The sequence below is a fragment of the Plasmodium brasilianum genome, chromosome 14 (genome assembly GCF_023973825.1).
Source record: "Plasmodium brasilianum strain Bolivian I chromosome 14, whole genome shotgun sequence".
NCBI classification, from domain to species: Eukaryota; Apicomplexa; class Aconoidasida; order Haemosporida; family Plasmodiidae; genus Plasmodium; species Plasmodium brasilianum.
In genome coordinates this window covers 2,556,756-2,572,204 of record NC_090127.1, presented here as the reverse complement: position 1 = coordinate 2,572,204, position 15,449 = coordinate 2,556,756, and the positions used below count along the sequence as shown (strand labels likewise).

The window sequence follows — 15,449 nt, the reverse complement described above, 5'->3', positions numbered from 1 at the left end:
AAAAAACAAAAAAACAAAAAAAGCCTTTACAGTGATACATTTATTCGGGAACTTAAGTGTACCTATATATATGTAAGCATGATCATGAATGAACACATGTACACATATATAATTATACATTAATTGTAAGCAAATTTGTAAATATTCGTTGTATCAGTTCCTGTCATACCTAATCGTAACTAACATTTCTTGTTTTATATTTTTTTTTTCTCACTATTTGCTTACCCAATACTGATTACCCCATTACTGATTACCCCAATACTGATTACCCCAATACTGATTACCCCATTACTGATTACCCCATTACTGATTACCCCATTACTGATTACCCCTTAATGATTGCCCCTTAATGATTACCAAATACTGTTTATCCTCTACCACCGATGGTGCCCGCAAGAAATGAAGCAAACTATTTTTTGATTACAAAAGAATCAGCTCCTTTTTGGAATAAGGAACAATACTTCATGGTCTTCATTTAATTTATTTTTAATAAAATCGTTAATTTCATTTACTGTTTCGTTTTTTGTTTTTGCTAATTCGTAAAAATAATTTAAATTTTTTATGAGTGAGGGGAAAGAATTTATATAATTATCTCTTATTGCTTGTTCAAGAATATCAATGGCTTTTTTTAAATCATTATTTAAAAAGTAGGTAATAGCTAAATTGTTACAGTATATTGCGTAGTTACTAACTACATTATTATCGATACTACTACCATTATCATTGTTACTAACATTACTATCCTTCTCCTTGTTAATATTAGTATGCTCGCTAATAGTCGGATGTATTAACAATAGTTCGTTTAAGGCTATGGCATACTCCTCCAAGTATAAGTAAAAAAAGGTTCCGTTCATCTTCACATGGTTAATATTATTGCTGTACACTCTTGTTATGCATCCCCCAGATGTTGTAGGAACTGATTTAATAACTGCTGCATTATCTGTACAGTTCTGTAATAAATTCTGAACACTATTAAAGGACGACTCGGCAATGTCAAAGCTTCCCATAAGAAGAGCAAATTTTCCAATTAGTGATATTGTACTAGCATGATCTGCATCATATATTAATATTTTATCTTTCAATAATTGTATGGCTTGTTCTATGTAATTCTTTTTTAATAGCAAATCACACAATACATAGCATGTTATTGTTACATGATGGAAAAGAATGTTTTTCTTTCTTAAAAAGGTATAACTAAAGGAAGCCATATTATCAATGCCCTTATCAGCTATATGATTTTCTTTCTCTATTATATTAACACATTCATTAAACAACTTTTCATAATATAATATTAATAGATATAGCCTATCAAAAGAGGTAAAATACAAACTCAGTGTGTATGGATAATAAGAGTTAATCAATCTTAATAAAAAAGGTATCATTGATCCTCTTTTTTTCTTATATTTTAAAGAGAAATTTTGAAATTTATAATTTTTTCCATCTAGATTTCCTACTAAACTAAGATTATTCGAAACTGATCTATAATTATGTAATCTTAAATTACAATATATTTTAATTGTCATGAATATAATGTATTCAAATGGTTCTTTCTTAAAATGGATTAATACATCTTCAAGGAATTCTTCACACGTTTTTAGTTTCTTCTCTTCTACATACTTTTTTGCAGTAGTAAAATATGCTTCTGCCTTTTTATTAATCTCTTCATCCAAATTTATATTTCCAACATTTAGATTGTCCTCCAAGTAGTACATATCCTGTATCCCTTCATCCATTTTTCCCAAAAAAAAAAAAAAAAGAAAAACGAAAAAAAAAAAGCTATATATTTTCTGATTAATTCAGGAAAATATGAACATGTTCATGCAGTGCTTCCACAAGAGATCACATGCAACTTTGGGGCCCCACCTTCCCACACGTTGTGCTTCCCACACTTTTAATATACATACAGAGGTGTAAACGGTAAAATGAACTGCCTTTTTGATTTTTTTTCGTAATATTTCAATTCGAAAAAAAAATAAAAAAAGAGGTACTTTACTTTCCTGTTTGTGCATATTTTTTTTTTTTTCTTTTTGTTTGCGAAAAGGTGTAGAGTGCGAAGGTGTAAGGCGCAAAAGTGTAAATTCGCAAATGACAAATCGTAAATCGCAAATGACAAATCGTTAATCGCAAATGGCAAATCGTAAATGGCAAATGGCAAATCGTTAATCGCAAATGGCAAATCGTAAATCGCAAATGGCAAATCGTCAATCGCAAATGGCAAATCGTAAATGGCAAATGGCAAATCGCATATATGCAAAATCGTTCTTTTTCTTCCTTTTTCTTTTTTCTGTATGTGCCGCAATGCTAACGCTATAACCCTGGTTATATACGCGAAAAACTTGATTTTTGCGTCAGCTCATTATAGTTATTGTTACTGCTACTGCTATTGTTTTTCAGTGTGTGCGCTTATTTTTTTTTTAATGCTCACCCCCTCGACGGGCATGCACAATCGCCTTAAAACGCTTAAGCCGCAGGTGCTATACAACTAAAATGAAGTGAAGCATAAATTGAAGGCACATACTTATACGTTACATAATTATATATACATATGTACATATGAGCATATGCAATGCTGTACATTTCAGTCAAGCCGCTTTCGCAAAATGCTCAGAAACACTATGAGCTAAATTAAAGTAATAGCATTTATACGAAAAATTGTAAAAAAAAATAATCATACAAAATTATGATTCAAAAATATGTAACATCGATATATTGTATAATATATATTATTATATGTAAATTTTTTTTTTTTTTTTAAAAGAAAAATATATTACTTGGCTCTTGACATGCTTTTATTAAATACTCTCGATAATTTATTATATTTAATTTTTTTTTTCTGAATTTTCATTTTTTGCAATTTGGCAAATCATAATTCAAAGATGAATAAAGCAGTTTAAAAAGAACAGCAATGTATTTACGTCATTTGTTGTTCCTACATAAATGTGTACCCTATTATGTAACACATTTTCTTTTTTCATAATTTTGAAAGCACATTTTTTATGCCAATGAGTAAAGATTACCTTTAACCCAATTGAGTATAATTCACAAGCTTTAATTTCCCCCCCCCCCGTCTCAAATGTACAATATTTTTATTACATGTATTAATTTTTTTTATCGTTTTTTGATCATTTAAAAATTTTTTTGTAATCGAATTTTTACCGCATTTTTTTGAAGTACAACCCGCAGGCATGTTTTCCATATGTACATGTATATGCATATTTATGTTCATATGTCCATTTCTACATATATTGGAAATTTCCTATACGTTGATCTTTTGTCCGTCGTGTACTTTTTCCATAATTTACTCATATATTGCAATATATTAAATTTTGCTAATTTTTTTTTTTTTTTTTGAATTTTCATTTTTCGCAAATTTGTTACTCGGCAGAAGGGTGAGGGGAAGAAAAAATAAATAAATAAAATAAATCGAAAATAATGGAATAAAAGTGAAAAAAAGGGGAAAGAGGGAAGAAGGAGAACACGATAATACGATAAGTTGACCGCGTTAATTACTCTAATCCTTTTTTCTTTTTCCTTTTCCTTTTTTCCTTTTTTCCTTTTTTCCTTTTTTCTTTTTCCTTTTTTCCTTTTCCTTTTTTCTTTTACCTTTTTCCTTTTTCCTTTTTTCCTTTTCCTTTTTTCTTTTTCCACCACCCCCCTCTTTTTCCCGTCAAAATGATTTTTAGCAAGCTGTTCAGAAAAAAAGTCGAGCTTGACGTGGACCTCTACATTTTAAAGAATAAAGAGTCTAGTCCACTTCTGTTAGACGGTAAATTATGTGTGAATAAAAACGAGATAACAATAATAAATAGTTTAAAAAAATTAGTATTTAATGAAGATAATATTCATGATTTTAAGTATCATGAGTTGGATATGTGTCAATTCAAATATTTACAGAATGGAGTAGTGGAAGAATATGGGTTAGTATTTTCGGACATGTGTTATATGTATTATTTTTATAAATATATGATGCTTTCTTATTTAAGTGGTAATGTTATTCTACATAGCAAAGTAAACTTGTTCAAGTACTCTGAGCCGGTAAAACGTTTGTACAAGAAAAACTATCATGGCATTTTAGTATTTAATACTGTAAAGTGTGAGCATGTATTTATTGTTGTTAAATCCAACCGTAGGATGGTGCCCAGTGAGCAAGAAGAGGAATTCGAAAATGTTACTGCTGGAGAGGGGTGTGAAGCAGATGAAGTAGATGGAACAAATGGATCAAGAGAAACAAATGGATCAAGAGAAACTAATGGATCAAGTGAAACAAATGAACAGAATTCCAAGTATGCAGCACATGCTGAACATACGAAGGGGCAGCGAAGGAACAAATTATCCACATCATTTAACAAGAACACAAGTAATTATTCGACAAATAAACAAAACTCTGTAAAATCAAAAGAACAGAACACAAAAGAAATGGTGAAAGAAGAAGAGAAGCAAATCATGAGAGAGATAATAATAGATGAAGAAAGTGAAAAATATTATGAACAATTTAGCATAGAAAATATTAGGGAGTTGTACAAAAGAAACAAAGTATTTCTAATATATATATTAAACTCGTTCAATGATATTTATTTGAGTAAGGACTCAGTTGGAATACATTTACAAAGGTACTTAGTTTATAATTTGTTTAAATTTATAGATTACAAGACTCTGTACCCTGAAGGTGATAATTATAAAACGTTTTTTCTAAACGATGAAGAAAGTGAAGAAGAAAGGATGAAAGAACAAAACAAATCAAAAAAGAAAATCCAGTTGAATCAAACGTATGCCTATACTTCTCACATCGTTTTGAATGGAAAAAAATCTATTGAGAAGGATGATGACGTCAAAAGAACTGTTGATGATGTTGGTAGCGTGGAACTGAGAAGAGGGCACATGAGTGTTGGGGGCCATAGTTATGGCAATGATGGAAGTACCAGAAGAGGTAGCAGTAGAGGTAGCAGTAGAGGCAGCAGTAGAGGAAGCAGTAGAGGAAGCAGTAGAGGAAGCAGTAGAGGCAGCAGTAGAGGAAGCAGTAGAGGAATCAGTAAAGATAGCCGTAGAAATAGCGGCAGTAATATTGGGGAAAAGGGCGAAAAGAGGGAGGGGGGTAAGGAAGGCCTTGAGAAATGGACGAAACCCATGCTGGAGAAGCACACTGATCCCGCCGAACAAATAAACGAATTAAATGAAAAATTTTTAATCATTGTGGAGTCGGAAAGTATTATGATTGATACCATTAAAAATATACTAATATATAGGTATGATTTCCAGAATGATATTGTACATATAAAACGAGATTACCTAGAAAATTACATACGTAATAGTTGCAGTAAGAACAATGAGGAGGTTCGAGGAATGAATAAAGATAACAGTAGTGACTATAGTAAAGAAAATAAAAAAGAAGAAGACTATGTATTTTTGTCAGATTCAGATATATCAGAAGAGCTAGAGGAAAATAGGGGATCTGATATGAAATATAAATATGTGAATACAAATGGAAAATTTTCATTCGTTTTAAGGCAAAATTATATATTGCCAAAGAAGGATAGACGCTTAGAAAAGAGAAAAAAAGAGAATGAAAAAAGGGAATGTAACGGAATTGCCATCGGATATGATGATAAAGTAAATTATGACAATATACATAACGACTTGAATATATACAAATTTGATGAGTATGGGAAAGAGAGGAAGATTTATAACTCGACCAAGAATTTATTTAGATATAAGAATGAAAAATGTATTCCAAAAAATGTACAAATTAATGATAGCCAAGGAAATAAAATAATTTTTCTAGATGAAAAAAATGATAACAATTTATTTATGATAGACATCAATACAGAAAAGGTTGTTGACAAATGGAATACTGAATATATACCAATTAAAAAACTGCTCAAAAAAGAAGAAAATGTATACTGTGGTTATAATAAGAACAGCTTATACTTTGTAGATACACGAATGAAATCATGTATTCAAAATTTATTACAGTATAGCAAAAATACAGCTGATATTGAGCATGCGAGTATGGATGAAAAGGGAAGAATAATAGTAACAAACACGAATGGTGAACTAAAATATTATGATGGGAAATTAAACAATAGTAATATAATAAAAAAAAGCAAAAATGTAGTGTTCTGTGCAAATGATATTGTTCACTTAGTTGTGTCCTTAGATGGTATATATTCAATTGTAACATGTGAAAGAAGTGTAATCCTATGTGAAAATATTATTGAAAATAATAATCTTTTTCAAAATGTTATTAAAAAAAATGATCGTATAAAACAGAAAAAAATTTTATTACAATTACATTATATTGATGTTTTTACCTACAGTCTTGGAAATTACAAATTTGTAAAAAGTGTGGTTAACCATGATAATACATTTATTTTTACCTTTTCCCAAAATTTTTATGTTGTGTGGAATATTAAACAAGCCATGAATGATAATATTTCTTATGTTATTAAAAAAACGAATGAAAATATTTCAGATATCTCGTTCTTCAATGTTAACGATATCCAGGGTATTATCATAGCTGAGGAAAATTCACTCAAGGCCAAAAAAATTAAAAACGTGTAGTTCTCACTTGATGTGACCACTACGTGCCGCTATGTACGTCCATCAGTGTGGTAGCCCACTAGTCCACCTCATTCTCGAGTTACCTGCGCATTATTTGTTTTATTCATGCTGCTCAGTTTATTCGGCGCAGTTTATTCCCTTTTGTTTTACATATATATAATATAAATATATATTATATATATATATATTTTTATTTTTTTTTCATATTTTTATATATATTTTATTTTATTTATATATGTACATATTTTTTTTTTATTTTATTGCATATATATGGGTATTTATTTTTTATTTTATTACACATATAAGGGTATATATTTTTTTAATTTATTATATATATATATATATATAAATATATATTTATATATTTTTTTTGTATTACCCCGTCAACGCTTTAATTATCAATGATAGTTCATTTCCCCCCACAAACTTCCTCTTCTTCAACACGAATGTGGAAAATAGTTTTATCAAAACTTTATCCAGCCGTAAAAAGAAAGAAATTATTATTATTATGATGCAAAAGGAGTAGAATTGAGAAGCATATACCCTTTCATTATTTGAGCAAATACATGAACAATGTTTAGCTAAAACATTTTTTAGCGTAAAATTTTTAGGAGAAATATTTTTACATAATTACATTTTTGACAAAATGGCATTCTGTTTACACTTAATGGTAGGGGAGGGGAGAGAACAAAAAAAAAAAAAAAAAAAAAAATAGTTTGCTTTTACACTAATTGAAAACAATGCGTATTTATGATTATTCATTACGGAACTGAAATAAATATTATGTATATCTAATATATATTTATATATGTACACACTTGCCAAAATTATGCGTTCCACACTTTTAAAAAGGCTACAACATATACATAAAGAATTATGCCAATTTGTCAGTATTTTACAGAAAAAATAAAAAAATACAAGGGAAAAACTTTAAATCATTCCATGTATACGTGTAATTACAAGCATGGATTGTATCGTGTATATATATATATATACATATATACATATGCCTATGTACAACTATTCATCCTTATAGGTATGTGTAAGGAATGAGAACGTTAAATAGTTAATTCAGTGGGATGTGTTTATAAGATTAATCCATATTATGTATCAACATCAATTCGGTTTATATATTAATTATATATTAATTATATACCAAAAATAATACACATCGTTGAACATAAATTTTTTTTTTTTTTCGCTCCCCATATTTTAAAATGTAAAAATTAGTTCATAAAATATGTTATGACATGACTTTGAAATAACTATGTTTTGCTATTGACGCGTACATTTTATATATATTTATGTGTGCACATATGTATGTAAAAAGTATGCACATTGCCTACACTTCATCCCTAGTTGTCCTTATATATATAGAAACATATGTGCATATAAATGTATATAAACATATATGATTGATTATACATATGTATATACATATATAAATATACATATATAAAAATACATATATAAATATACATATATAAATATACATATATAAATATACATATATAAATATACATATATAAATATACATATATAAATATACATATATAAATATACATATATAAATATACATATATAAATATACATATATAAATATACATACATATATGTTTATTTTTGCCCCTTTCAATTTGCGAATAATTTATTCGTATTCCTTTTTGAGATATAGTTTTTAAGCAAAAGAAATTTGTTTTATTTTTCATTTCATGCGGAATGGATTACTTTAATTAATTTTTTCTTTTTTTATATTTTACGAAATAAAAAATTTTGCAAAGGGATATCGAAAGAACGAACAAATAAACAAACAAACCTTATATGATGCACGTACTATTTACACTGTGTATATATGTGCATTTATTGTACTTCCCTCTTTTTAATTAAAAAATTTTAATTAAAAAAGAAAAAAAATTTTAATTATGAAAAATACGTTTCTCTATCTAAATGAATGTATTAATGTTTACTGTTTATTTTCTAGCTGGGTTAGAGTAGTTACATAATTTTTTTTTTTTTTTTTTTTTTTTTTTTCCCCCAAAATTTACATGTATCACTTGTCATTTTTTTAGCTTATATATTTTTTGTATATTCTTATGTGAGTTATTTTATTCTATTTTTTTTTTTTTTCCCTTCTTTTTATTCTATTTTTAATGGTCTTTACACCATGAAGAGATATTTTTTAAAATTTAATTTTTCGTAAAATGTCCACTGGTTTCACTTTTATCCATTACGCAAAGTACTTCTCTTCATGTATTATATATATTTACATATTATAAGTATGTATGCATTAATATATATATATATATATATATATATATCGTAGCGTATGTTAAAAATATAATGAAATACGCACATTTATACATTTTATATATAATAATATATCATATATTAATACTCGTATCTATATATATATGTAAACATTTTAAGAGCGTAAAACTTTTTTTTTATTTACTTAAAATTTTAATTTTTTTAAAGTTTTAAATGAAACTTTTTATTCCTTTTTATTCCTTTTTATTCCTTTTTATTCTCAATTTTTTCTTAATTTTTATTCCCCTCACTTTTTTTTTTTTTATATATATATCCCCATTTATTTTTACTTCATTTTATTTTGTTTTACGTTATTTTATTTTGTTTTACGTTATTTTATTTTGTTTTACGTTATTTCATTATATCTTACGTTATTTCTTTATATTTTACGTTATTCTTACATTATTTAATTTTTTTACATAAATACTTTTTTTCATATCCCTTTTATTCTCATTTCTGCTATTTTGTCATTTATCATTTATATCTTATTTCTTTTCCCCTCCCCTTTTACATTAATTCCTTAATTTTTTTAATTTTTTGTACCCCTTTTTTATCTTGAAAAAAGCACTGTATGTATAAATTTCGTATATTCCTCCCCCCTGCTACTTTGCTGTATTGTTAATATAATTAAATATAGAAAATACTCAACAGTGCGTAACAGTACATGACAATACGTAACAGCACATAACAATACGTAACAGCACATAACAATACGTAACAGTTTGCGTTATAATATAGATAAAAAAAAAAAAAAAGTTATATAATAATAATACCCATTAATTTATAATAACTGTAGTGTGTTATATACCATCAACATACGTTACTTAACACATTAGGAAATAATTTAAAATTTGTTCAATATTTTAATTTGACGAAAAGATTAACATAACAATGAGTAGCGAAATTTTAAACTCAACCATTGACGGAATTCTTAACACAAGAATTCATATTCAGAATATTCCCCCTCATGTTACGGATGCACATTTAAGATCAGTATTAGGAAATGTTGGTCAGATTAAAGATATATGTTATTTTAATAAAAATAAAAAACAAATGAACAACAATTTTGCAAACAAAAAAGTATATAACACAGCTCTGATCACTTTTAACACTCATGAAGAAGCGTTAAATGTTTTGAAAAATATCAAAAGTTTAATTGATACGAGTGGTGAGGAAAAAAGTATTGAAGCAAAATTTGCTGTACCAAATGTTAATAATAATTTTTTTAACAAAAATAACATGAACACAAGTTTTATAAATAATAATAATAACAACAACAATTTAAATAATTTTCCAAATGGTTTTAATAACAATGAAAATTTTGGTAATAATAATAATAACAATATGAACAATTTTAATTTTTATAGCAACAATAACAATTTGCAAAATAATTTTATGAACAAAAATGTAAAAAACAAAAATACAAATAACATGATGAATATGAATAATATGAATAATACCAATCAAATGAACAATCTGATGTTGAACCAAAACACAAACTTTATGCATAACAACAATAATTTTACAAATAGTAAAATTTTAAATGAAATGTTGAGATCAGATGGAGAAATATCACCTAATAGTACTAGTGGAAATAACAATAACATTAACAATAGTAATAATAGTGGTGCCATGTTCAGGAAGAATAATACGCAAATACCAATTAATAACAATATCAATATGTATCAATCGAATGATAATTCTTTAGATGAAAATAATGAAAATACGGAAGGGTTAAGTTTATGGGAAATATATAAGGATAAAAATAACAACACATTTTATTACAACAATTTAACCAAACACAGCCAGTGGAATAAACCTATACATCCAAATAAACTTTTCCAATATAATAATAATGAGAAAACAAAACAGAATGGACCAAATGGAAGTAACTTATTCATTTTTCATATACCAAGTGAATGGAGTGATTTAGATTTATTTCAACATTTTTGTTGCTTTGGAAATATTATCTCATCTAAAATTCAAAGAGATAATACTGGAAGAAATTCTGGTTTTGGTTTTGTCAGTTATGATAATATCATGAGTGCACACCATGCAATTCAATTTATGAATGGCTATTTTGTTAATAACAAATATTTGAAAGTTCAGCTCAAAAAAGGTGAAGCCACGGAAAAAGCCCAGGCATGAAGGGGAAGAAATTGTGTTATCTTAGGATTGATTGGCTCCAAGTGCAGAGAAATGTAGAAGCAATCTGCACAAATGTTTACGCACACACACAAACACACACGTAAAAACGCATGTGTATATATATATATGCTTATTCATTTTTGTGTTTATTTATTCATATGTTTACGTATTTATACGTGTGATTATTCATACACATATGTATGCACATTGTTTTATATATACATATAAATAAAAATAAAAAAAATAATAAAAAAAATAAAGGATAGCCACACCAGATTCATATTAGAAACAATGCATTTACGCACATGTAAACATAATTATGTGTGCATATATTATTTTAAGTTTACATAAAGTAAAAAATAAAACAAGAAAATATTTTTATTAATATAGACTTAATAAAATTATTATTTATGTATTTTATTTAGAAATAATGTAAAAATGTGTAATTTTTTTTTTTTTTTTTTTTAAAGTAAAAAAATTATTCGCGTTCATATTTTTTTTTTATTACATATAAAGTGCTTATTTTGCATTCTTTTCCCTATTATAAAGTATGTACCCATTATGTGTTTTCATATATATATATATATATACATACGTATATGTATTTTCCATAAGATAAGCTTTATTATTACCATTCGCTATTGTTTTTGCTTCCCACTTATATGTGTATACTTATATATTCGTGTGCATATTTGCGTAAACATGTGTAATCATTTCGCAATAATTTGTGTTATTCATGTATGCATAGGAAGCCAGAATAATAGTTGTAAAGGGAAAATAAAAAGTTGATCTGTTTTATATGTATATAATTATAATTTTTAAAAAGAACAAATCTTGCATTTCAACTTTCTTTATCATTTGAATTAATAAAAAAAATAAAATAAAATAACACAATGTTTATATGTATAAGTGTATATATACATATGTATATTCATCAGTACATACATACATGCATGTACGTACGTGCGCGAAGATACAGTTGTGTACGAATATTAAGAATAATAAATTTTTAAAAATATTGCGCATTATACGTTTTTTACAATAGGTATATTATGTGTATTATATAAATGCGTGTATATTTTTGCCAACCATTTTACAGATTAGAATTGTGTTAATGGCTGTAAAAAATTAATTACGACACAATTGTATTTGTGTAATATATCTAATGCCACGAAACGTTGAAGTAAGGTCATATTTTTTTCATTTAATGCTCATGAGCAAATGTGTATATATAACACATACATATACATATATATATATATATATATATGTATATACATTTGATTGCATGTGGGGATATATCCCTTTTCCTTTTTATCCCTCACGTTAAAGAGTTATGAGAATGGTATAGATAATTATGTGAACATGTATGTATGTAGGTCCACTAATACATTTTGCTTTTCCCTTTTTATTCGATTTTCATGTACTTACGTTACATACGTTAACTGCATAACGTTTATTTTTTCCCTTTTTAATATATTAAAGGAAACCTTTTATAAATTATCACTTTTATTAATATAGATAAATTAAATGATTTGGGACAAATATGTTAGTATTTTGGTATATTTTGCCGTATTTTATTTAATATTTTTTTTTTTTTTTTATCCTTACAAAGTAAAGATAATGACTGTACATGGTCAGCTAAAAAAAAAATATTCTACCTTTAAATAATTCTAAAATGGGGGATAAAAATTATTATTTAAATACACACACAACAAAAGAATTTTTTTTGTGTAAATATTTAAAAAAAAAGAAATTAGACATTACAATGCCTCCAAGTGAGTACTTCAAAATGTATGTATATATTTATATTTATATGTACACATAACAACACATCTGGTCCTTTATATACGTATTATATGCCTTGCCATTACTATCACGGGAAAGTAAAGCAAACCTGAAACAGTGCTGATTATATAAGAGCATTATTATAATTGAACAACGTGCGAATTGTAAAACGGTGTAGGTTTATCACTATCGTAAATATTATGTATATATATATATATATATATATATAATATGTGTGTGTGTATATGCATGAATGTATATATATAGTATATATATATGCATGGACAACGGAAGTATGCCATATTTTAACTCCTGAATGACAAGTGAAAAAGAGCAAAAAATATATGGTATAAAAATGAAGAGACAAAATGGGGCACAAAATAATTATAATGCCAAGGTTAATTAAAAAAGTGCACACAGTTAAAAGGAAAAATGAAACAAACTCTCTTATAAAAAAGAAATATACTCTTCATAGACTTCCTTCCACAAAAAAATAATAGTTATGGATACAAAATTATTTTAAATGGAATTATATGTTAACATGTTAGTTAATCTGCTTCCCTTCTTTTATAACAAATACTACGTAAGATTCAATTTATACTTTTCATAAAAAAAAAAAATTATTTTTAAAAAAAGTTTACGGGAATTCAACTCATGTACAGTATTAAGAAAAGAGTTATGCAGACTATATTTTTATATGCAGTAAGTATTATATATAATATAAATGTGGGGTGAAAAGAATATAAATAACAAAGAAAAATAGTAAAAATACAGAGAAACAATAAAAAATAAAGAGACACAGTAAAAAATAAAGAGACACAGTAAAAAAATAAGGAGAAACGGTAAACAATGTAGAAAAGCAATAATTAATACACAACTGCTGGGGTGTAAATACATATTATATGTGCGCAGAAAAAACAACAACCATTAGGGCTATTTTTCACATATATTTTTTCCACCGATAATCTTGTGCAACTTTATTAATAATGTAACTATTACAATTATGAAGTTTCTTACGATTTGCTATTACCATGGCTTGTTGAAAAATATAAACAAGTATATTCATATTACCTCACACATTTCACCTGACATGTTCATAAATTTTTACTTTCACATTTTCTCCTTCCTTTGTGTTACACATTATTTGCAATGTTCAATTTAATATTTCATTTCGGTTTGCTCACTTGTTTTTGCTTTTCTTTACTATCTAAGTACAATCCTTCACCTTTTTCGTTTTTATAGCCCTGCACAGTAGAACTTAAAATCGTACCTTCCCCTCCTCCAACTTCTCTATGATTGGTATGATCACTAGGTTGATTTTCTTCCACTCCATTACTGTTATTTATATGGGAAAGGGGGTGACTGTTTCCCCCTCTATTATTTGCATTCATATGTATATTATTACTTACGTACTTTTCTTCCCCTTTATTTGATTCAAATAAAAGCTCATGATCAATACTATTTTTATCACTTGACGATATTGTGTCAATGGCATTTCCCCCTTTGATATGTTTCTGTGTGTCCTTTTTCTCAACAAAATCGTATACGATACTATTTGTTTCATCCATCGTATGCATTTGATGGAACTCATTTTTTGCGTTGCTCTCATTGCTAACGTTTTCCAAGCCGCTTACACTGCTAACGTTTTCCAAGCCGCTTACATTGTTTACATTTTCCATGTTTCTTCCATTGCTCACATTTTGCATGCCGCTTGCATTGCTAACACTGCTTATATTGCCTTCGCTGTCTCCCTTTTTATCGTTAAAAATTTTCAGTTCATTTCTGCTACCGATAAAATGTGTTGTAGGCTTTCCCTCTGGTTGAACAGTAGAACGTTCGGTGCTTTTTATGTACCTGTTGTATTTTATACAAGTAATTAAAGAAAAGGTTAGAATTATAAAAATAAATATAATATATAATCTATATTTATTAAAAAGATCTTTATTTTTTAAATTTTTCATAATTTTTTTAGCATCATTTAATTTATCTGATATAAAAGAAATATTGGATAAATTTTTTTTTATATATTCTCTTTGTTTATTTAAATTATTCATAACATCATTACTAATATATTCTGTATTGCTCATTAAAATTTTGGATTGATTGATATACACATCCCCTTTTTCTAATATGTCTACATCACTTAGTAACAGTATACGGTCATCATAATTGTTTGTCATTTCTATATTTATTTTATCTCTTTCGAAGAATTCTTCTTTAAATTTTTTTAATTTTACTTTATATTCCGTAATTTCTTTTTGTATATCATTCAGTTCATCATATTTGTTTGTTATCATTGTATTTGTCTCTACCTCAAGCTGCATTCGCTTAAACATATTTTCGGCACTATTTATTGCTTTTTCATAAATATTTAGTAACTTGTTCTGATCTGAGTTGTTATCCTTTATTATCTTCTCAGTATACGATACTGTCTTCATATATTCATAGCAATTGTTCTTGTAATCATTGTATAAGGCGTCCGACATGTTTGTTAGTTTATTGCGCAAAGGAAATAGACCAGATCAAACTCGTACACATACTTACCCATGTGTATACATGCGTATATGTTTTACCCATATATATATGCGTATGTGTTTACCCATACATACATGCGTACATGTTTACCCATACATACATGCGTATATGTT

At 26.9% G+C, this 15,449-nt stretch overlaps 4 protein-coding genes across 4 annotated transcripts; 2 read left to right on the top strand and 2 right to left on the bottom strand.

The window, feature by feature from the left end:
* Positions 1–431: 431 nt before the first annotated feature.
* On the bottom strand, positions 432–1,733 carry MKS88_005752 (uncharacterized protein; the record flags this gene model as incomplete). Its single annotated transcript, XM_067219043.1, has 1 exon — positions 432–1,733. One exon carries the CDS (start codon positions 1,731–1,733, stop codon positions 432–434), a length of 1,302 nt encoding a protein of 433 aa, XP_067070958.1.
* Positions 1,734–3,672: 1,939 nt separating this feature from the next.
* Positions 3,673–6,558, top strand: MKS88_005751 (uncharacterized protein; the record flags this gene model as incomplete). Its single annotated transcript, XM_067219042.1, has 1 exon — positions 3,673–6,558. The coding sequence occupies one exon, from the start codon at positions 3,673–3,675 to the stop codon at positions 6,556–6,558; it is 2,886 nt and encodes a 961-aa protein (XP_067070957.1).
* A 3,198-nt stretch (positions 6,559–9,756) lies between these two features.
* MKS88_005750 (clustered-asparagine-rich protein) lies at positions 9,757–11,013 on the top strand (the record flags this gene model as incomplete). The annotated part of the gene is made up of 1 exon (XM_067219041.1): positions 9,757–11,013. The coding sequence occupies one exon, from the start codon at positions 9,757–9,759 to the stop codon at positions 11,011–11,013; it is 1,257 nt and encodes a 418-aa protein (XP_067070956.1).
* Positions 11,014–13,967: 2,954 nt separating this feature from the next.
* MKS88_005749 (vesicle transport v-SNARE protein VTI1) lies at positions 13,968–15,287 on the bottom strand (the record flags this gene model as incomplete). Its single annotated transcript, XM_067219040.1, has 1 exon — positions 13,968–15,287. The coding sequence occupies one exon, from the start codon at positions 15,285–15,287 to the stop codon at positions 13,968–13,970; it is 1,320 nt and encodes a 439-aa protein (XP_067070955.1).
* Between the last annotated feature and the right edge of the window lie 162 nt (positions 15,288–15,449).